The 23,500-nt window shown below is 42.1% G+C and overlaps 1 protein-coding gene across 4 annotated transcripts in view; it reads left to right on the top strand.

The window, feature by feature from the left end:
* The window catches only part of SPAG17 (sperm associated antigen 17), a 307,861-nt gene that overhangs the window by 260,849 nt on the left and 23,512 nt on the right, over nt 1-23,500 (top strand). For 3 of the 4 annotated variants that reach the window (XM_073310290.1, XM_073310281.1, XM_073310328.1), the window contains exons 32-39: nt 1,385-1,512; nt 3,515-3,645; nt 5,512-5,639; nt 6,568-6,750; nt 12,184-12,297; nt 18,351-18,396; nt 22,073-22,175; nt 22,636-22,689. In XM_073310290.1, coding sequence (XP_073166391.1) covers nt 1,385-1,512; nt 3,515-3,645; nt 5,512-5,639; nt 6,568-6,750; nt 12,184-12,297; nt 18,351-18,396; nt 22,073-22,175; nt 22,636-22,689 — 887 coding nt within the window. The remainder of the gene's footprint in view (nt 1-1,384; nt 1,513-3,514; nt 3,646-5,511; nt 5,640-6,567; nt 6,751-12,183; nt 12,298-18,350; nt 18,397-22,072; nt 22,176-22,635; nt 22,690-23,500) is intronic. The other variant, XM_073310300.1, reaches the window with a different exon arrangement.

Here is a 23,500-nt window from a genome sequence, read left to right as displayed (position 1 = left end):
AGACCTGGATGATGGCTCCTACCCTGCGCTGGGCTCTACTGCTAGTCCCAGCTGGGCTGGGGAGGATGGGACTTCCTTTTCCCCTGCACAGCATCAGGGACCAGGTCAGACCCACACCCAGATTTCTCCCCCAACTGCAGGAAGCTCTGTAGTCCCCCCCTCCGCCCGCCACACACACACACATCCTGCACCCATTGCTCCTCAGCTGCAGTGGGAGGGATCCCTGTACAGGGAGCTGCTCATGCATCCGTGCAACCCGCATGCATCCAGACCCCCTCATACCCAGACCCTCCCCGCCCCCGCACTCAGAACTCCCCCGATGAGCCCCACTACCCCTGCACCTGGTCCACGCTGATGAGCCACCCACACCCGGATCCCCACCCCACTGAGCCTCAACCAGCTGCACCTGGATCTTCACCCCACTGAGCCCCACTCCTTTAGCATCTGGACCCCCCACTGAGCCCTCAACCCTCCCTGCCGAGCTCTACACAGACATCCCCCCCCAACTGAGCCCCAACCACCTTCACCTGGACCCCCCCCACAGAGTCCCATTACTGTAGCACCAAAAAAAACCCAACAAACCCCTGTGTATCCAGATCCTCCATGTACCCGGATCTCCCAGATTGCCCCATACTTGGATCCCCCCCACACTAAGCCCCTCCACACTTGGATCCTGCCTTACTGAGCTTGCCTGTCCACACTTGGTGCACCTGGCACAGAGGGGGGTGTTTCTGGGACAGGCCCAGTCCTTGTGCTGTGCCAAGGTTGGGTACAGCCTCACCACTGAGTCCATGTTCTAGGGGGAGCTGCACAGTGATCTCCAACCTCTGTGCAGCCATTGGCCTTTGCTCCCCAACGCCATGCTGGAGCCTCCACATTTATTTGACAAAGAAAATTTGCAGAATTTTAAAATATTATGCGCATCAGTTTTATATTTTTGGTGCAGAAAGCCTCCAGGAATAAAATAAATAATTGCATGAGTGTGTCAGTACTCATGTAAGTATGCAGTTTGCTGATTTGACCCGCAAATATATACTTTGTATGCAGGTACCCATTTGTATGTGCAACTGCATATAGTAAAGATGGAACTTAAACACTTTTCTTTGAAAATTTGGCCACAAATGTATACTTTAAAATCCCTGAGTATTACTTATGCATTGGCACTTAGGGTTAGGATTCTTGACATGGCATACTTAGCCAAAAACATTTATTTTGTCTAGCTCTGCCACTCCTACTCCTATTACCCTGAACGTTTAGCTGCCTAGCACAAAACGATGACTTGGCTATAACTGTAATTGTGCTAGCTCCCATCTGGACTTAGTAGCAAATTTCTGTTTTTAAAAGATTTCATAGCCCAAATGATTTTGTGTGTTTCCCATCATAGGTCATGGCTGATGGCAGCACATCTGTCTTCATTCCCAGCATTGATTCTGATGGTGAGGAAGATGGATACTTAGTACCAATACCAAAAGAAGTTCATACTCCTGTCACATATGGTGAACATGCCCCCAGGTAAACCAAACATACCACACAGGGATTGGTTCTTGGTCCTATGCTATTTAACATCTTTATCCATGATCTGGAAGAAAACATAAAATCATCACTGGTAAAGTTTGCAGATGACACAAAAATTGGGGGAGTGCTAAATAATGAAGAGGACAGGTCACTGATTCAGAACGATCTAGATCGTTTGGTGAACTGTGCACAAGCAAACAGTATGTGTTTTAATTCAGCTATATGTAAATGAGTACATCTAGGAACAAAAGAATGTAGGCCATATTTACAGGATGGGGGACTCTATACTGGGAAGCAGTGACTCTGAAAAAGGTTTGAGAGTGATAGATAATCAGCTGAAGATGAGATCCCAGTGTGATGCTGTGCCCAAAAGAGCTAATGCAATCCTGAGATACATAAATAGGGGAATCTCGAGTAGGAGTAGAGAGGTTATTTTACCTCTATATTTGACACTGGTGCGACCCGTGCTGGACTGTGTATCTAGTTCTAGCGTCTTCAATTCAAGAAGGATGTTGATAAATTGGAGAGGGTTTAGAGAAGACCTAAGAGAATGATTAAAGGATTAGATAACATACCTTATTGTGATAGACTGAAGGAGCTCAATCTGTTAAAAAAGGGAATGCGTGACTTAATTACAATCTGGTTTCAGAGTAGCAGCCATGTTAGTCTGTATTCGCAAAAAGAAAAGGAGTACTTGTGGCACCTTAGAGACTAACAAATTTATTTGAGCATAAGCTTTCGTGAGCTACAGCTCACTTCATCGGATGCATGCAGTGGAAAATACAGTGGGGAGATTTTATATACACAGAGAACATGAAACAATGGGTGTTACCATACACACTGTAACGAGAGTGATCAGGTAAGGTGAGCTATTACCAGCAGGAGAGAAAAAAAACCTTTTGTAGTGATAGTCAAGGTGGGCCATTTCCAGCAGTTGACAAGACTGTGTGAGGAACAGTGGCAGGGGGGAGATAAACATGGGGAAATAGTTTTACTTTGTGTAATGACACATCCACTCCCAGTCTTTATTCAAGGCCAATGTAATGGTGTCCAGTTTTCAAATTAATTCCAATTCAGCAGTCTCTCGTTGGAGTCTGTTTTTGAAGTTTTTTTGTTGAAGAATTGCAACTTTTAGGTCTGTAATTGAGTGACCAGAGAGATTGAAGTGTTCTCCGACTGGTTTTTGAATGTTATAATTCCTGACATCTGATTTGTGTCCATTTATTCTTTTACAGTCTCTACGTCATTCTCGTTACAGAGTGTATGGTAACACCCATTGTTTCATGTTCTCTGTGTATATAAAATCTCCCCACTGTGTTTTCCACTGCATGCATCCGATGAAGTGAGCTGTAGCTCACAAAAGCTTATGCTCAAATAAATTTGTTTGTCTCTAAGGTGCCACAAGTACTCCTTTTCTTTTTAATTACAGTCTGTAAGTCTGTACATGGGGAACAAATATTTAATAATGGGCTCTTCAGTCTAGCAGAGAAAAGTATAACCAAAGGCTAGAAGTTGATGCTGAACAAATTCTGAAGCTAGGAAATAAGGATTACATTTTTAATAGTTTTCAGAGTAACAGCCGTGTTAGTCTGTATTCGCAAAAAGAAAAGGAGTACTTGTGGTTAGTTAATAGTGAGAGTTATTAATCAATGGAACAATTTACCAAGGGTCATAGTGGATTCTCCATTGCTGTCAATTGTTAAATCAAGATTGAATGTTGTTCTAAATCATATGCTCTAGGAATTATCTTGGGGACATGTTATGGACTGTACTGCACTGGAAGTCAGACTAGGTTATCATAATGGTCCCTTTTGGCCTTAGACTCTATGAATCTGTAGGCTCACATTTTCTTTATTCAGTAGTCTTTGTTTAGTTATTTGATACCACCATCTTGACCTTCCACTTTCTCATTATGCCATCACAATGTTCTTTCCTAGAAAAACGTGTGTGATTCTAATGTAAGCTGGAACTAATCAGATTTGTTTGGGTGATTGTTTAGGTTCTTCATTGTCTATGCTGATGGTTCAGGGACTGAACTCCTTCGGAATAGTGACATAGAAGAATACCTTGCTTTGGCATATGGTGATCCAGCTACTGCAGTCTTGCAGGAGCCAGTACAAGAATGTCCAGGTAGGGATATTTCATTTCCTTTTTGCCAACCCAGTTTAGAAATAATTAAAATAGTTGGAGCAGGACAATCAAAACTTTTAGTTAGGTAGGAAAAATGAAAGTGCTCTTCCTCACTGTGCTCATACTCCAAATTTGCCACCCCGCCAGTCCCATAGTGGTGACTGCACTGCATCCTATTTCTGCCCAACTGTAACAGTGTATATGGGCTTCTTCTCCACAGAACATGAAAGTGGCAAGGAGTGTGGAAGAAAGAACTTATAGAAAGACTGTGGGATGTAGTCAATCAACTAAATGACTGTTTGATTAAGGGAGAAGTTAACACATATTTGGTACACTTTTATCCTTTTATATACATGCAAATGGAAACAACTATTAAATACATCAATACTGGGAATTTATTTTGGGGTGGAGAAATCACCAAATGTCTCTTGTTAGTTTAACCATCCAACTGTATCTATGGAGTAAAATGATCACTGTGAATGGTGGCTCTTTGCTATTTGGGAAGCCACCTCTATGCATTTGGTGTTAAGGACATTGAAAGATATAACTGGGACAGGGATTATTAATAGCATATGGGGCCTTCTACCTGTAGGTCCATGGAAGTAACTGAATGTGGTTACTCTCTGAAGGCTTGGAGTGGCTTGTGTGAAATGAATTACCAGGACTCAGTGCCAGTCCTAGTGAACAAGCTATGGGAAATGTCTGAAGGGGACAGACCTTCACTAAAGAAATAAATTGTAAACAAGCCATATAGAGAAACATATATAGTATCCCCTTAATGTGGAGAATACAATGACAAAATGACTGCGTTAAGTAGTAAATAACGGTGCAGTTCTCCCAACGGCTAATCTAGGGAGGAACTGAGAACAGCCATCACACTATTCTCTCAGTCAGGTTTTACACAATTTGAAATGTTGCTTCCACCAAAAATAAATGGCTCCCCAGCAGAAAAATTGAATAACATCAATAAAACTGCCACTGGCATTGAAAAGAGGAAGAGAGAAAGAGAAAGGGGAACACATGAAAAGAACCAGGAGGGGAGAAGTGGGAAGTTCAAGAGGAATCCAGATTTATGATGCTTCTTCACACTTCAAACTTTTAGGGCCTTCCCACCACTAGCTTGGCTATTTTTGCTATATTGACAGTGGAGCTTTTCTGCTCTTATACTCATATGGAACATTGTATCATTGTGACAAAACATCTCATAGTGATGTAACTTTCTTATGTAGTGTATGAGGCAGAATATAGGGCTCAGTGGATTTTTGGTCTGGTAGGAGAGGAAAACTTTAAGAAAGATCTGAAAACTGCATCACTCTTGAAGACTTGATAATTAAGATACCTGTAGGGTTTTTTTTAAAAAAGCTAGAGTTCATCAGAGAGTAACAATTACAAGTAATTAATTACCTGAGGTCTGAAAGTGAAATGTAAAATAGGATCAGATGCAGCTCACAGCAATGCCTACACTGAATAGGTAAGTGTAGCCTCAGTAAGAGTTCCATATGCAGGCTCAAGATGGTGCAATGCTGTAGTTTTTTCATGGTCTGCAGCTCTTACTCAATATGAGGTCATTTATGCTGCACTCCATCATATGCAAATTAGATGTATCCCTGAGACTCCTGGCAAGTTGCAAATGCAATCTGTGGTTTGGCAAAGTTTTGGGTGATCCTAATCCAATATTTACCTATCTTGCAGTCACATTGTGATCCAGTCTTGTCTCTAAACATCAGTGGCACATTCTTGCATTCATTTCAAGAACATGCTTTACATTTACATACATTCTTTCATCTGAAGATTTCAAAACCCTTCATCAAATTCTCCATTCAATTTGGATGCAAAATTACTTTTATTTAAATGTTTTTGACCCAGGTCTTCTAAGTATTACTGTTCTCCGACCATTGACTGAAACTTCTCCCTGGGTAATGAAGAGAGAATCATCCAATATTGTTCCTCCTAGCCTCCAGTCCAGGAACTGGGATACATTTCCTCCATTTGAGGTATAAATCTTTCAAAACTCTTTTTTCTCCCTGTTTTGCTATTAGGCATTGATGTTACTCTATTATTAACTATTATATTTATTATTTGCACATAGCACTCGTAGATTGGATTCATAGATTATAAAGCCATAAGAAACCATTGTGATCTTGTGGTCTAACCTCTGCATAACACAGGACATCACTCTATCAATTTCTATTTGAGAATTTCCAAGCACTTTATGTACTTAAATTAATTAAACCTCACAACATCTATGTGAGGTAAGTAAATATTATTATTCCCAATGTATAGATGGAAATCTGAAGCACAAAGATGTTAGTTGAGTTGACTAAGTCTAGCTCAGAGCCAGAAACAGAAACAGAACTTTAATTTCATCAGTCCCATGTTTTAGCCATAAAACCATGCTGTCTCTTTAAGACAATCCAGAGGGCATCCTCATCAAAAAATATTGATTAGATTAAATTAGGCTAGGTTCAATTAGATTAGGATGGGTTAATGTAATAAGCATGCAACATGCAGGAATTCACTGTCCACTGACTTCACTGGTTACATTCATAATTAGATTAGGGTAGAGATCCAAACTTTGCACCTATTCCCATCTTTGTAAAGTAAAACTCTGAAATCCAAACACCACTGATCTTGAGGGATCCAAACTTCATGGCTTGGGACACGTTTCTACATTTCAGCATAACAGCTTGAGAGGATGCCATGTGAACTTGGTCATAACTATAGATCCTGGGCTGAGAAACACCCTAGCCTGAAATTCAGCCTCTGAGTTTATTTAGCCCAAGTTGCAATTCTTGCTTTGTGAGTAGGATGCATTTTCATGTAAGTATCTCTACAATCTTGCTTTCTGACTTGTTGAGAACCTTCCATGTCAGTATAATAAATAATCTCATGCTCGGTTTGCTCATTGTTGATTGTGTTCAGAGGAAGATTCCAGGTCCACCATTTGGCACACATATTTGGAAAGGTCTGTGCATAGGATCCAAAGAGCTGACTGGCTCTCCAGCACCTGTACTGAAATGCCCTAATGTGCTACAGATCCGTAACCTGATCCAGTATGAGCCAGTCAGTGATGAGCTGAGACAGAAGCTGCAGCTGTCCCTCAAGGTAATGCAGGCATAGTAACTTCATTCTCTCAGTAAACAGAAATTTACTGACAAATCAAGTAGCGTATATTTCTCACACACCTCTGAGACGAGAGCTGTCAGTTACTTGGAATCCAATAATCCTTGTACAAATATAAATTTACATAAATATTTAATATTTTATATAAATATTGTAATATATTTTTAAAAAATATATAAACCCCAGATAGGGAAGGGCACTGACTTTGCGTAGTTTATTTCACAATAAAACTAAAGTGCCTTGTTTTCACTATTTCTTTTCCTCAGTATAGCTTACTCACATTAGTTATCCCAATTGTAAAACACTTTTTTTTTTTTTTAGCAGCAAAGACAAGGCTGTGTCAGGGCTGAGCCACATTGACACAAGGTGTGTTGTGAGAGAAGTTTTACTGCCGGTGCCTGTGCTGTACTTTTTTTGGGGGATAAACAGTCTCTATGGCTGTCATTCAGACAATGCTTTCTACTAGGAAAAAATCACTTAAAGGAAACCACATAAAATTCATTTTAAAAAAAATCTTCCATCTATTATTAATAATAACATATATTGCCATTGACACAATGCTGAAAATCAAATAATTGTTTAGATTATTCCATAACTTTTCACATTTCACTCAGCTTCAGCAGCAGAACTAGACTGGCCTGTTTCATTTTCATTTATACTCATGTTCTAGGTGCAAAAATGGTTGTCATTTTTATTCACAATATCAAAGAAGAATGTGTGAATGCCAAAACAAACATTTTTAATTGGAATATTTTAAAATTCTATTCCTATTGGGGTTTTTTCATTCTTTAATTTGTTTTCCACTTACAAAATTTAAATTTTGGACAATGTGCCTATGAACACAGTGCAGCCCCTTTAACAAATAAAACAAAATCCTATACCCAGGGCCCCTTCTCACCCCAAATGTATGGGCTGAACTCCCCATCTCTGTTAATGAGACTCTTGCATGCCTCTTGGTGTGAAAATAGACCTTATAGAATAGGTTAAATAATCTTAGAAAAGTTTACATTTCATGTGATCAATTTTTATTTCAGATATTAATTAAAGGTGTCTTATGTCACAGATCTGGTTGAGCTCCCCCCTGGACACTCACCAGACTGCTTTGAGGGGATCAAAAACACTGAATTCCACGTGGCCTCAGCTTCCAAGGGCTGAGCACAGTTTAGGCTCTATCCCTGACTTTAAGACTCTCGAGGTGCAGACCTCATGTCTGATGCCTCTTGGCAGTGGGGGCCCCAGAGTCCAATTACCTAGGCCCTGGAACTAATGCCATTCCCCCCAAGCCTCTGCAGCAGCTTTTGCATGTTCTGCAGAAGTCCCACCAAAGGTGTGAGCCATCGATTGTACAGTTTACCTCTTCAGGACCATGCGATAGTGAAAGCCAGCAGACACACAGACAGACTTTGCACAGGATTCTAAAACACCATACTCTTTACTTAAGTAGTTCAAGAAATACACAGAGCTCCACACTGCTCTGGGCTTGGGTCGAGTCCTCTGGGGTATCTGGGATCCTTCTGCAGTTCATCGTTTCTCTTCAGAATCATGGTGCCTTCTCTAGGTCAGATAACTTTCCCTGCCCTTGGTTGGTCCCACAGTTAAACTGAACCCCTGGATAAGAACGGCTGTCCATCTCTTCCTCTCTTCCAAAGCTTCCTGCTACAGTCTCAGTGAGACTCTTGTGTTTATATGTCCCCCTACCAACACCTGGTTCCTTTGTTCAGCTCCTGCTTTGGATTTTACACTTCCCCTCCTTTCAGAGGCCTTGGAGAGACTAGCTTCTCCTAACCTCAGCCAACCCATTGTCCAAAGAGAAAAGGAGTACTTGTGGCACCTTAGAGACTAACAAATTTATTTGCGCATAAGCTTTCGTGAGCTACAATGGGTACTCCTTTTCTTTTTGCGAATACAGACTAACACGGCTGCTACTCTGAAACCTAACATTGTCCAAAGGTGTTTCAACCTGAATAGGCAACCATTTAAGGTTTAATGGTTGTTGTCCCTGATCTGGCACAGACATCAGCAAATGGTGGATTCCACCTCCACACAGAGGTGTTCCATGAGTCAACAATTTCATAACAACTTCACAATATCAGCCAGAAATTACTAGTTGTGGATAGACCAGTTCCCCAAATTGTCCCACCTCATGACACTATGAACTGAGCTAATATAGAGTTTGAAGTCCCATTACCACATGCAATGTACAGAATAGGTGCCCTTAATCTCAGCAGTTAATCCAAGTTTTCTGAAGTGCAGACCATGGGTCAAAAGTGACCCATGGTGTTCTGAAATGCAACCTATTGGTTATCTTTATGAGTGAGGGGCAGCCCATCTATAGATTGACCTGAAAGATCCAGACTGCACCTTTAGTCTCCACGGGTCGTGTCACAGTTACCGGGCTAACTGCACCTCTGGCACCTCCTAGGTTCTCCAAGTGCAATCCCTCTCCATCTCAGGTTTCTAGTCATCACCTGTCTCTCAGGGTGGAATCACGCAATTCTCCCACTCTCAGTGTAAGCTCTGGGTTGCAGTCCCCTGTGTATCAATTCTGATTTACCTCAGCAGGTCTGATTTATATCCATACCCTCTAAAGCAGTGACAGTGGTAAGCAGTGACCAACCAGCTTCCTTAAACAAAGTATTTTTTATTTAAAACAAAAGCATTTCAGTGAAAACATTTTTTTAAACAATAAAACAGACTATATGCCTATCTAGTTTGTTTCTAAGACTTAGGAATCCTTAGTTCTGGGAAGTCCCAACTTCTTTAGACTCCTTCCACAGAGGCTTTCACACTCTCCGTCAACCTGGCTCCCTAGAAACTCCATACTGACAAGTGGCAATGCCCCTTCATCCCCATGAGAAGCACTTTTTACTCTTTAGTGTTCCTCCGAGAATCAGGTTCCCAGGCTGACAAAACAAGTTTGCATCTTCCTTGGAGATAGGATCCTTGAAGCTAGCAGCTTGGCTCATTGTCTTTCAAGTGCATGCTGGATTGTCATTATCTAGAACTGTTGTGTTGCTTTCTCATTTGCTCTTCCCAAAGCCCCCTGTTAAATTAAATCAGTGCACTCATAGAGGAAATTCTAACAACCCTCCATAGTTATACTGTAACTTTACCTCACTGAGCGGTTCATTTACAGTATTCATAGCATTGTTAAACATCAGTATTCATATATCAATACATAGCAATTCCATGTCCATCACAGGTTGCATCTCCAAGGTGAAAATAGGAAAACTTCAGTCTGTTTCATTTTATACAGATTAAGTGTGTTTCCTGGGATTATTTTATAATACTAAGCATGGTGTCATCACTTAACCAATCAGCAAAAAAGCACTAAACATTGAGAAAAAATGTAAGAGAAAAATAAGCATTGTACTTTTGTTTCTGACACAGAGAAAAAGAAACTCAGTCTAAAATGTCTATTTCTCCATTTCCTACTTGGTACATTTCACAATACTCTATTTTAGAACAGCAGGCTCTCCCACACTATACAGAACTCTCAAGTACCCTGGATTTGGAAGGGCATTCTGCATTTCAGCTGCATCAGGTAATGCTCCACAGACATGAGAGAGCTGCCCATTAAAATTCTCTTTAACATAGGGAAAGTCCACTGAAATGAAAGCTAGGATATCCAGTCTCTCCTCTGCTGACTGCTCTTTATATTTCCATGCACTTCATTCCATTCATTTGATAAATAAGATACTGGGAGGTTGCAGAGGATTACTGTAGTCAGAGGCGGGAATAGAATGCAGGTCTGTAATATGGTCCTGCCTGTCACAATTAATGTGCCAAATCTATGTGATTGGCCTTCCTGACTGTAACCACCACTCAAAACGCTAGATCCCATTCCCCTCCTCCCTCTCCTCGCCACACACACACACACACACACACTTTCCCCAGAGCTAGAAATAGAACCCAGAATTCCTAATCTTCATCATTCTACTGTTCTCTATCAAATAGTTCTGGAACCTTCTGGCAAAATGTGTCACATCCCTCTTAAGTGAGTGGTCTATAAAAAGATGTAAGTTATCCGTCAAATCCTAGTGTTCTTAGCTGGAGATCTGAAAATCCAAGGTTCAAACCCTGCTGTTGACCCGTATCAGGGGATTAAAACTTTGGTTTCTTGGTTTTCTTTTTTAAATAACTGGCTTATTTAATTAACATAGTGAAAACATCCTTAAAATAGATTTTATAATTAAAAAACATGATCATCTGTCAATTATGGCACAATGCACAACAAAACACAGGTGATTCACATTTCAATCATTCGTCACACATTTTATGTGACTGGTTTACACACTGCTAGGTTTGAAAGTTTGGAGATACGGCAATACGTGCTATGTGTAGAAGAGGAAGTACCCTAATGTAGTCACTTGATTTTTATAGTACATTTGAAAAAAGGTCTTGTTGCAATAAAGACACACTGACTGCTTACATCTCTTACATTTTTGAGATGCCATTCTAGCAGGACTCAGCTTTACTCATTTGCATTACATACATATACTGATTACATACTGGTCTTTTAGAAGCGGGCAAATTTTTAAACTTCTTATACCAAATTCCCAGGTTAGGCCTCTGCATTTAAAAGATTATAAAATAGGTCTGCAGATGGCCCTCAGAATAAGAAGGAACCCCTAGAAAGAAGCAGTGCAATTACGGGCATTCCAGAGACCTTTGTAATGCTTATAATAACCAGAAATGTAACTCAGTCCATCGAAGTTGTTTATACATCAATACCAGTTCTATGGGTATTCCAGGAGTAAGTGACTTACAATGATCAGTAGAGAAAGATGAAGAGAGACATAACTGATAGCACTAACAGCCACTAATACTTTGCGTGACTTCACAGACATGACAGAACTGCATTTGTGGGGTAGAACAGAAGACATGATCCTAAGTACACTTGCAAAGACAGTATTTCTCCTTAGAAAGTTGCCTCTGTAGCTCCCTACTGTCAGTCATGAGAAGGTAGCTTGAAACTACTTACGTTAGAATAAAACTTCTTTTGTTATAGAAGAATTTTTAAGCTAGAGACTCACTTGGTCAGAACCTAGCCAAGAGCTAGAGGAGGGGGCTCAAGCTTTTCCTTCTCCTTCCCCATTTCTTTGGAATTCAAAGAGGTATGGAAGAATGCCTGTTCATGAATCCTTGCATGTAGTTTGCCATCTGGATAGGGATGTGAGCCTAGCCCTACCCATGGTCCCTACTTTTCCATCTAACTGAGCTTCTAAGTATAAAGACTCGTCTGACAAATAGAACTCCACCATAGTTTCTTGACCCTGACAATGTGAATCCTCAGAGGCAATATATACCTCACTTACTAATAAGTAAACTCTCCTCCATATGAATGTCCATTATGTTTACTTCTGTAAAACAAACAGTTGCATCTCCCATATCCTTTATTCACTGCTCCACTAGGAATACATAGACTACATCCTGAAGCAGGAAGATGAGATGCAAGAGATGATCATTAAAGAGCCAAGAACAGAGGAAGAGAAGGGTAATGCTGCTGACCTCCTCAAACTGGTTATGGTGAGAGAACTTCATTTTGAATTGTTTCTTTTCAATATCAATTATTGAAACTCAGGGTCTATTTACACCAGGAGCAATATGGCACTGTCACTTCTGTCAGTAACCATGCCAGGTGCTTGCCGCGCCTCTAAAATACATCATATCCATTCACAAAATAACAAACAAAATCTTAGGATGTAATATAGCAGAACACCAGCTCTACTATAGTTCAGGTTGAGCAGTGCTTTCTGTTTAAAAGTTGACTCTTCTTAAAATCCATGTACTTACTCAGATTGTCTTGAAATTTTCTGTACCTCATGGGGTTGCCTGGGTAGTGTTAGTTGTCCACATCTGGTGTCCTTTGAGCAAAGGATTCCTGAGCAGAACTGAGCAAAAATTTTCAGATGAAAAATGTAGAGTCGGTTGAGCTGAAACTATCTGTGAATTTGACATGAATTCACCAAATACTTTTGGCCAGACCACAAAAATTCAAGGCTAGATTCACAAAACAGCAGCAATGGCTGCTGCTTGTGGTGATGGTGCCTGTTATATTTCTGGACCCAACAGAGAAGGAGATAGACACAGGGAGCTGACAGAAACACAGATGTCTGCTGTGCTCACTTTATCGTTCTAGCTGCAAAACTAAAACTAACATGAAAGTGAGGCTTTGCACTGTGGAAGGGAGAGTATCCAAACATTTAAAGAAACAGCATGTCCCATTCCTCCATCCTACTTTAAAAAACTTTCCAAGCACATTCAGTATCATGTGCATCATGAGAAGTGGGCCTGGGGCGGAGCAGGGGCAGACTGTGGGCAGCAGGCTGCAGACTAGCTCCCTGTCCCCCCTCTTCCACCTGCAGCCCTTCCCACTGTCCGCCCCCGCTCTGCCCCAGGCCCTCCCCATCCCCCACTCGCCCACCACCACTCGCCACGTCCCCTCCTTTCCTCTACCCTCCTGCCCCCATGAGACTTCCCCTGCCGCCACCTGTCCCTCCTCAGTCCGCCTCCCCCGTGAGACCCTCCCATGCCTGCCACATCCCTCCTCACCCCTCATGAGACCCTCCCGCACCCACCGCAGCTTTCCTCTCCTCCACCCCCTTCTCCCCTGAAGCCTCTGCCACTCACACTTTCCACGTACCTCCTCTCCTCCACCCCTTTCTCCTGTGGGGGTGGGCGGGTGATGAGGGACTTGGAGAGTGGTAAGTGGAGGGGAGTCTCTCAAGGAGGTGGGTGGAGGAGAGGAGGGATGTGACAGGTGGGGGGGATCTCATGGGGGAGGTGTGTGAGGAGGGAAGCAGTGAGTGGAGTGGAGGAGAGGGCAAGGAGGGACTCACCAGGCAGTGGCAGGCAGTGGGGCCTCAGGGAAGGGGCAGAGCAGGGACAGGAAGAGGCAGAGCGCAGGCGGGGCCACCACAGCCCAGGCCTCTGGTGGCAGGGTGGTGGCAGCTGTGTCACTGGAGGCTTAGCGCCTCTGGCCTATTATACTCGCTGCCCATGATGTACATGGCTAACATGAAACATTATATAATCTAACTAAAAGTTGTGGGTAGATTACTGCAGACTCTTAAATTGCAAGGGATTATTCTGTCCTGGAATAGCAACTCACTAACTAAACAATTTATCAATTCATGTGCACATCTGGTTTTCACACTATCTTGAAATAATGTGGGGAATGACAGTGCAGCTGTGTTCTGAACAACAGGAACAGTTGGTGGCAAGGAATCAACTGGCTCCCTGGATCTGGTATCAAATTTTCTCCCAACAAGTCACCAAAATTAGGAGTTGTAATGGAAGGAGGTTCAATTACAGAAACAAAAAGTCCTGCTGGATCATCCCTAGACTCTGGTACTTGTCAAGGCTGCAGCTGGTCCACATGTCGTTTCTTTGCTTCCTTAAATGCACAATCACACTCTTTAGTCCATTTCCATTTTTTCTTTGCTTGTAACAGTTCATGTAAAAGTGCCAATGCTGTGGCTGGATTAGGCAGAAATTTACTGTAGTAGTTAAGCAGTCCTAAAAATGAACATAGCTGTGACTTGTTCTCTGGTGATTCAAGAACCACCTTCTCTTTCTCTAGTGAGTTTCTGAAGCCTGTGGCATCAATTACACATCCAAGATATTCAGCTAAAGGTTTGAAAAACTCAAATTTGTCTTAATGAACTCTCAGCCCATGGTCTTCCAAATGTTGCAAGACAGCATCCAAATTTTGAAGATGATCCTCTTGATCCTTTCCTGTAATAAGGATGTCGTCCAAATAACAATGAATTCCATTCAGTCCCTTCACAATTTCATTTATGGCTTTCTGGAACAGGGCAGGTGCCAATGTGATACTGAAAGGCAATCAGCTGTAACAAAATAAGTGTTTTTGTATGTTGATTGTGAGATATTTGCGAGATGCCGGATCAGTCTCCATTTGTAGGTATGAATTGAGCCAATCCAATTTACTGAAACACTGTCCACCACTAAATGTAGCAAACATCTTCAGTATGAGGCAGTGGATACTAGTCTGCATATAAAACTGGATTCAGAGTCACTTTGAAATCTCCACAAATTCAGACAACGCCTTCGTTCCTGATCACTAGTACGATGAGTGTAGCCCACTCACTATGTGAAACTAAGGACAAGACTCTGATGTTCGCTAAATGGTCCAAATCAGCTTTCACAAGGCACAACTCTGGATATTTTGCACTATTTTTGCTGGCTCTCAGATTTCACTGACACGTTGCTCATCTGTCCAAACTCTTTTTCAAAAACTTTGCCGTATCAAGTATTTCTTGAAGATTTCAGGGTGCTTTTGGTCCAATTCACCTTAAGCTTCTCAAGCCAAGATCTGCCAAATGTTGGTGGATACTTTCCTTCAGTCACATACAAGGGTAAAGCAAGTGATTGTTCATTTAGTTGAACTTTGACTAAGAATATCCCTTTTCGGACTAACTTTTCTCCATTATAAGTCGTCAAAACCTTGGAGTTTCTTCCAGAGGAACTGGTGACAAAATCTGGTGATAGGAAGATGCAGAAATCAGTGAGATGGCAGCTCTAGTATTAAGCTCCATTCTTGTAGGAACTCCTTCAATCAAGGGTATGATCCAGATGCCATCTCTGACTCCAGCTTCTGCTAACACATGCAGTGCTAGATCTTCATAAGTATCACTAGAATTCTTTTCTTTTTCTACATTATGAATTCCTGACTTCCATCTGTTCTTAAATTCAATCTCTATAGGTGTCTTCTGAGTATATTGGACCAGGCCTGACTTGTGCTCTGGCCACTAGATCAGACTGACCATGTTTCAGTCGTGACAACTTCATATGAAATACTTAAATAGTCAGTAGGCCTGAGAAAGAGTGTGAGAATGATTCTCTAGCTCAGTGGTTGGGGCCTGCTCCTGGGAGGAAGAAGACTCAAGTCCCTGCTCCAATTAATATTTCATTATTTATATTTATAAAGTGGAACAATTTCAACAGGAGAGATTGAGAGTGCCGCACCCCAGAATAGCCTGTAACCTAGAGGAGATCCAATTCTGCCCTCTGAGCTGACACTGTCTGTTGTAATGGGATCCAACGAATGACTCCCATATGCTGCTTAGCTCCATGAGCCTGGGTAGTGACTAGTCACTATCCTAAGGTCTGGGTAACTCAGGTGCACTATCAGGTGCAGACTTCTATGCCTGACACCGGTCTTAAACAATGGGACCTGCAGCTTGGACCCTGGAACCAGTGCCTCAGCCTTCCCAAGCCCTCCGACCTCACCCCCATTGGTTAGATACATTTCCTCCAGAGACTACCTAGCTGTGGGAGCTCTGGTTTGTAGTTAACCTTTTCAGGGACAGTGTGGCAGTAAAGCAAGGAAATGCAGGCTTAGCGAAGGAATTTCTTATACACACACTTTGTTTTTAAAAAGCACAAGAGAGTCAGAGCTCTGTGGAAAACAACAAACTCCTGAACACAATCCCTCTGTTTCCTCACCACCTTGTGAATACTGGGTTTCGTCTGAGTCCTTGAGGGGAGGCAAAGTCCCCTCCACTCTCTCCTTCAGGGTCTTCTGTTTCTGGCAATGGAATTGTTTCCTTAGCTTAGAAAAAGCAGCTACCTTTCAAAGCAGTCACTGCCACCGCTGGGTGAGGTGGCCGAGCAGAGAAACTACAGTTCTCCCAGCTATGTGTTGAGACTGGAGGATTCCAGCCCTCTTCTCCTAGACACACAGGTTTCTATGAAGAGTGTTCTTTCAAAGTCAGTGGGTCTGCTACCACTGGGATAAAGCCTTTCAATGTTCATAGCCATTTCATTGCTCCGACACAGCTTCCGAAACATAGTCTCTGCTTTAGGTGCCAGGTTCCTGCTACAGAAATAGCCATACAAAAGATTGCATTAAAAAAAAAGAGGTAGAAATTACAACAGGCAATCACAAAACCAAAATGATATTCCTAAGTTGATGCAGACATATCCCCAAACTGCCGTAGAACATAATTACAACTAGGTAAAACTCCTCACACTGCCAAATACATCTCAACTCTCAAACAGAGCATATTGTGGTGTTCCAGTCACTTGTCTTCCCCCATTGCCCTGGAGGAGCTTACATTATATGCAGGCACTGTGAGTACAACTGGTGCAGTTGTACCAGTGGGGAACACAGGGAATTGGCTGAGGCAGAGGAACTATTCCAGAGCGACCTGCTCCTCCAGATTCTGCTCAGAGCATGTTTATCTCTGAATCCTAGGGGAAAGGCAGGGATGTTCTTTACTGTGGGGCAAAGGAGCTAGTTGTCTCCCCCAACCTTGCTTTGCCCCTTCCCCCCAAGACATTGCAAGATATAATATAATCACATATAATGTTCTGTGTGCTGACACAACTGTGCCACTCCTCCCCAATTTTTCTAAAATGATGCCCATGGGGAAAGACACAAGAGATGGAAAGGAACTGTTAGTTCAGATCAAAAATAGGGCTCAAGGCTTCCCATTTTTGCAGCAGCCAATGGGACTTCACTAAATAGAACATCAGCAAAAGTGTTGGTTTGTATCACATGAAAGAATACAACTTAAAAATATTCATTGTAACAAAGAAGTGACATACCTCCATCCAGATGTGGTAATGATCATCATACTACATCCCAGGACACCAGGACTACAGATCGTCAAGGAGAGGGAGAGAAGCACTTTGGCCACTGAAAGGAGCATAAAGGCAGCGCACTGCAATACGCACGTGCACGGATACTCAAGCAGAATTGACCCTCTTATTAGAAATAGCATTGAAGTAAACAATTGGGACTTTCAGTAGAAACCAACATAAGTGGAAAGTCCCAGGCAAAAAAATCCTTATCTGACCCAAGCCTAACATACCAGTTTGGAGTAATGGGTTGGTTGGGGGTGGGACTTGTGTTGTAATTTAATGCATAAATGACAGAATGTGATTAGAGACCTACTATAATTTTCTAATATTTTACATAATCTGCTCTAGAGAACTGTGCTGGAAAATGTGAGGGAGATTCCTCGGGAGGTCCCACAGTACACTGAAATGAAGGGAGTGCCACAGACTAGTTTTCAGTATGGATATGCTGTGCCATTGCAAGGTCAAAGTGCAACCAACACATATATGCACCTCTGTCTCTGCAAAGCCACCCTTACCTAGCGGAAACAAACCATAAGGCAAATGCAGTCCTATCACTTTTAATTCTCTGTACACTGCAGGCTCATTAACATATTCTGAAGCAAAGTATTCTGAGGAATTAACTCATCACATATGAGAATCAGATTAAATTCACTCTCCATTAGTGACTCTCAGGTTTGTATACATTTCATCTGCTACTCTCTTGCTTACATTGCCAAGGGCCTGAGAAGTCCCGTACTCATTTTCATGTGGCTGTGTCTACTGCATATCCCCCATTCCTTGGCACCCATTGTTCTGTACTTTAGAGATATTTTGTTTCCTGGCTCACATTTCCAGGCACGCTGAGGGGACCCCATTTGTAGCCTCAGATTGACATAACGCTTGTTTGGGTATAAAAACTCTCTCAAAGGGTAGGTACCGTTGTGCAAGGTCTTGTTTGTTACATATCCATAATTATTCTGTCTTCATTGCAGTCTTTCCCTAACTTGGAGAAATCATCTGAAGATCTCAACACTAGAGGTAGGAACAATTAAAACTCTGTATTTTAAACACTCCAATGGTTTTTAAACATAGGTGAAGTGATCTTTTTAAGGGCTTTGCACATTAGTCTGTCTCTTCTGGTTTTTGATCCCCTTTTTACTTCTGTAATTGATAGCCATTTTGTGAAACCTGGGGAGATCTATAATTGACAACCATTTTGGCAACAAAAGCGGCATTCCTGTCTACTGTCACTAATTAGTTTGAGTGATAATTGTCACAGGTCTATGAAAAAATGGAACTTAAATCAAAATGGTCAAGCCAGGATGTCTAAACTTAGGCATTTAAGCCCATACACAGACATCTAATTAAGTGGCCTGATTTTCACAGGTGATGAGCCTTAACAACTCCCATTAACTTCAGTAATTCAATACCTCTAAAAATCTGGTGAACCTATTTAGTTGGCTAAATTTAGGCACCCACATTTATAACCTTTTTTGTCCTACATTTATGGAGTCTTGACACATTTGCCAACCATTGACACAACCCTATGTAGTTAATTAGTATTACAAGAGTAGGAACATTCCAGCCACAATTTTTAAAGATAGGTGCCGAAGTTAGGCTTGTACTTCCATATTTATGCACCTAAAAAAAAGGCTGATTTTCAAAGCTGCAACTTCATTAACTTTAGTGTGAATTATTAGGGGTGGGGTCCACAAAAATACTTAGGTTCCTAATCTCGTTTTTATGCACCACTGTGATCCACAAAACTCCCACTCGGCTGTAGGTGCCTACATTTCTGCCTTTGGGCATGCACACTGCTGCCTCACTCTAGGTGTCTGGGTGCCTAACTCCCACCTGAGCCCAAGAGCAATTCACCAACCATGAGAAGATAGGCATTCAGCCACCTAAATTGCATGCAGGGGCCCAATCTGGTAGACATGCTCAGAGGCTGCCTAATTCCACAAAATGCCTGGAGGAGGAGGAGGAGCTCCCTTATAACTTTTAACCTAATAGTTAGCGGATTCACCTGGGATTTGAGAAGACCTTAAGTTCAAGTCCCCCCTCCACCTGCTGAGGAGAGGAGATTTAAACAGGTCATAGAATCATAGAATATCAGGGTTGGAAGGGACCTCAGGAGGTCATCTAGTCCAACCCCCTGCTCAAAGCAGGACCAATCCCCAATTTTTGCCCCAGATCCTAAATGGCCCCCTCAAGGATTAAATTTACAACCCTGGGCTTAGCAGGCCAATGTTCAAACCACTGAGTTATCCCTCCCCCTCTCAGATAAGTGCCCTAACCACCAATATGGTCCAATTTATATTTAATTATGCAATTATTTAATGAAAGTGGAACAACTTCAATAGGAGAGATTGAGGAAGACCCATATCGGACTATTCCATAGCCTAGTCATGAGAGCACTCATCAGAGAGGTGTCAGAGCCCTGTTCAAATCCTTTCTCCTCATCAGGAGAGGGAGGACCTCAACTCAGGGTCTCCCACATCCTGGGTGAGTAGCCTTTTCAACATGTTATAAAGGAGGTGGCACTCCTTCCCCCACAGTTGTTTGGAGTTAGGCAGCCCTTGAGCATACCTATGAGATCACACTCTGCAACTGTGACTTAGGCAGTCAAATACCAATCTTCTCTTATCTTCATAAGCAGAGATACTGCTTCACAAGCAGAGATACCTCCCCACAGGCTGGTTTTAGGCTCTGAACTCCGAGAGAAGGGTATGTGCCAAGCCCCACCCTTTTGTGGATCTGGGCGTAGGTATCTAGTACCTTTGAAAATCAGGCCACTTTTGAGTGATTTAGAATCGTAACTTTAGGGACTTACCAGTGAAAACCTTAGCAAATGATGTTTAATAAGACCCAATGCAGAGAGAAGCTAATGTTGCAAATTCAGTGTTTATGGAGGCAGAGGTACAATTTGATTTTTTGAGGATCCCTCCCATTGGAGAGACAATGTCATTGTTTATAGAGACTGTGGAAGCCAGGGTACACAGACCTGGTAGGGTTGCTAACTTTGTAATATTTAAAAACCGGACACTCCAGCAAGGGTGCCAGAACCTCCCTCACCCCACCACTTCCGTCCTGAGGCCCCGCCTCTTCCCTACTGCTCCCCCAAAGGCTCCACCCCCATCGCTACACACACACACACACACACACATTACTTGCTCCTTTTCTCCTCTCCCGTTCCCCTCCTCCCCACCCCCCCGGGTCAGCAGGAACTTGCCTGCAGAGCTGGGGTTGGGAGCTGGCAATGGCTGAGTAGGGGCTGGCGTGGGTGAGGACCTGGCGCCTCCCCACCTCCCCCACCCACAGTAACCAGATTTTGATAGATCTGACCGGTCACTGTCAGGTCCCCTTTTCAACTGCACTTTCCGGTCAAATACCAGACACCTGGGAAGCCTAAGACCTGGTATGTTGGGAGATGATGGCACAATTTAGTATTTATAACATATGAGTTTCTGTATATGAATTAATATGTTCCTTTGAGCATTTGTTAACATTTAAAAATACATAAAAATTAAATAAAAAAGCATGTATTTATTTATTTTTAAAGTAATATCTCTGAGTATTTGCTATCCCTGTGATGATGCCAGCTTTTAGAATGTTAATTATTCAGCCATTCCAAGACTGCAGAGGTTAGTCTTCGTAATTGGACAATACTTTTCATGATCTTTCATATTTTTGAAGCTTAACCTGGGATTGCTGCAAGTAATGGTTTCCATACTGCATGATTTCCAGGCAAAAATGGAACTAAGTTTGTAAAGATGTATCACCAACACAGGTTAAAAATAATGTAAAAAAGAACTGGAGTTAAAAAAAAAAATTGACAAGACAGAAAAGTGAAAGTTAAACTTCAAAACATAGGGAAAAAACTACAAAAAGTAAATTTTGTGAATCTAGCCCTAAGTGTTTTAGGAATGATTTCATTGTAAATTTCAAAGGAATGTGGGTGTATAACAGCCTCTTTAGGTACCTAAATCCAATATTTAAGTGCCACTGATATTCATAAAGTCACCACTCAGCTCCTGCCTAAATCCCCATAGATGCCTAAATTTCCGCCAGTGGGTATGCATAAACCCATCTAAGTCCTGGCACCACCCCACAGATAACTAGCTGCTCAAAGCCCTCACTCACACCTAAACACTGGAGGGATTCTCAAATGAGGCTGGGGAATGCCTATATTGCCTGCAGTAAGTGTATTCAGAGCACACCTAACCTTCACAAAGGGCAACTGGAGGCAAACAGGTAAGGAATTTTGGGGGGCAGGGTATTATGCATGTTCCATTATGTCTAATAGATGGGAGAGACCCATATTTGAATTCCCAACATGCCTGATTTGAAGCGTGGACTTGAACTTAAGTCTCCTACATCCCAGGTAGGAGTGGTGCTCTAACCTCTGTCTCTTCCCCCCAGGAGAAAGCTGACCTGATTTAGGCACCTAATGCCAGGAGATGGTTCACAGCTGACAATCTCAGGCAGAGAAAGGTGCTTCTCTCCAGCCTTTGAGTCAGACACCTAAGGCCTAGATCAGTGCGGGTTAAGCACCTTTGTGAATCTGGGCCCTAAACATTTCCCCTTTCCTCTGCATTTCAGTCCTAGCTGGATTAACTGGCTTCCTGCTCAGTTTGCTGGCTTCTGAGAATCCTTTTTGAAAACAAACCAGTCAATGGCTGTTTAAAAACTCTTCTCTCTCCTTATCTTACAGCTCAAATAGTAGAGTTATATGAGCAGGCGGTGGATTCTCAGCTCCAAAGTCCACGAAGGAAGACAGTATCAAAGCAACCTGAAGACTACTGGCAGAGTTTCAGGTAGGACAATCCAGTAAGACCTGCTGTTAACAAAAATCATACAAAGGATGGTGAGAAGCAGAAATGAGAGACAGTATGCTTTAGTGGTTAGCACATGGGAATGAAAAGGAAGAGTTCAAGTACTGTCTGACTCTCCCTATGAACACTTTGTCTCTGTCTCAGTTTCTCCTTCTGTAAAATGGGGCTAGTAACGCTTACCTATGTCACAAGGGTGCTATGAAGATTTTTGAGTTTTTTAGATGCACAGTGCTATAAAAGAGCAAAATGTAATTATTAACATGGTTGACCAATTAGTGTTGCAAACTATACTCGTAATCAGTCCAGGTCAGAAGTCATCAGACACATGCTTTAATAAGAGAAATACGTTCTTTCATTAGTTATTTTGTGAACCATTCATGCTTATAAAATATTGTGCTATTTATCTCATTTTCATTTTTTTTCTCCTTTCCCCCTCATGCAGCAAGGACAGATTAACGCAGGTATCTCACTGGCAGACAAAATTAGAGCAGTCCAGGTAATGGTGTTATTAGGAGAGAAAGTTAGGGCCTGATCCAAGACCCACTGAAGTCAATGGAAAGACTCCTACTGCTCTCATTGGGCTTTGGATCGGGCCCTTAATGTGATAACAGCAGCAAAACAATGCTGTTGGAGCATTAGCTCTAATAGAAATGCTGAATGAATAGTTTGACTGTACCTCTGATACTTTTGCAAATGACAGATCAAAGCATAGGAATAGAGGCAATGAATATTACAGACAATTTAGAACAGGGGCTAGGAGTCAGAAAACCTAGGTTCTATTCCTGGCTCCAACTAGGCTGACCAGACAGCAAGTATTAAAAATCGGGACAGAGGGTGGGGGGTAGTAGGCACCTATATAAGACAAAGCCCCAAATATCAGGACTGTCCCTATAAAATCGGGACATCTGGTCACCCTAGCTCCAAACACCAGCTAGGAAAGTAATTTGGGTCAGCGTTTTCAAATTCTGGTTCTTAAATCCCCATGATAGTCACTTAACGGAGGTGGCCTGATTTTCAGAGGTGATGAGCACCTGCTCAGTCCCCATGAAAATCTGGTCCCTTTGGTGCCAAATTTGAACATTTTGACCATAAATCTCCCTATCCTCCATTTTTCTATTTGTAAAATATTTATCTCCCTCACACAGGGATTGTAAGGAATCTTTAATGTTGATAAGCACATTCAGATCTTCAGATTAAAGGTGCTATGGAAGGGGAAAGCATTATAGGCTAAGCAGCAGTGAGAACTATAATTAAGGCCGAAACTCAGCTTTAATTCTAACCCCCTTATTTCACTTCCACTTAAATTT

This window comes from Lepidochelys kempii, chromosome 1 (assembly GCF_965140285.1).
Source record: "Lepidochelys kempii isolate rLepKem1 chromosome 1, rLepKem1.hap1, whole genome shotgun sequence".
Taxonomy (NCBI): domain Eukaryota; kingdom Metazoa; phylum Chordata; order Testudines; family Cheloniidae; genus Lepidochelys; species Lepidochelys kempii.
Note: the sequence above shows the minus strand (reverse complement) of the source record. Positions and strands in the feature narration are given on the sequence as shown.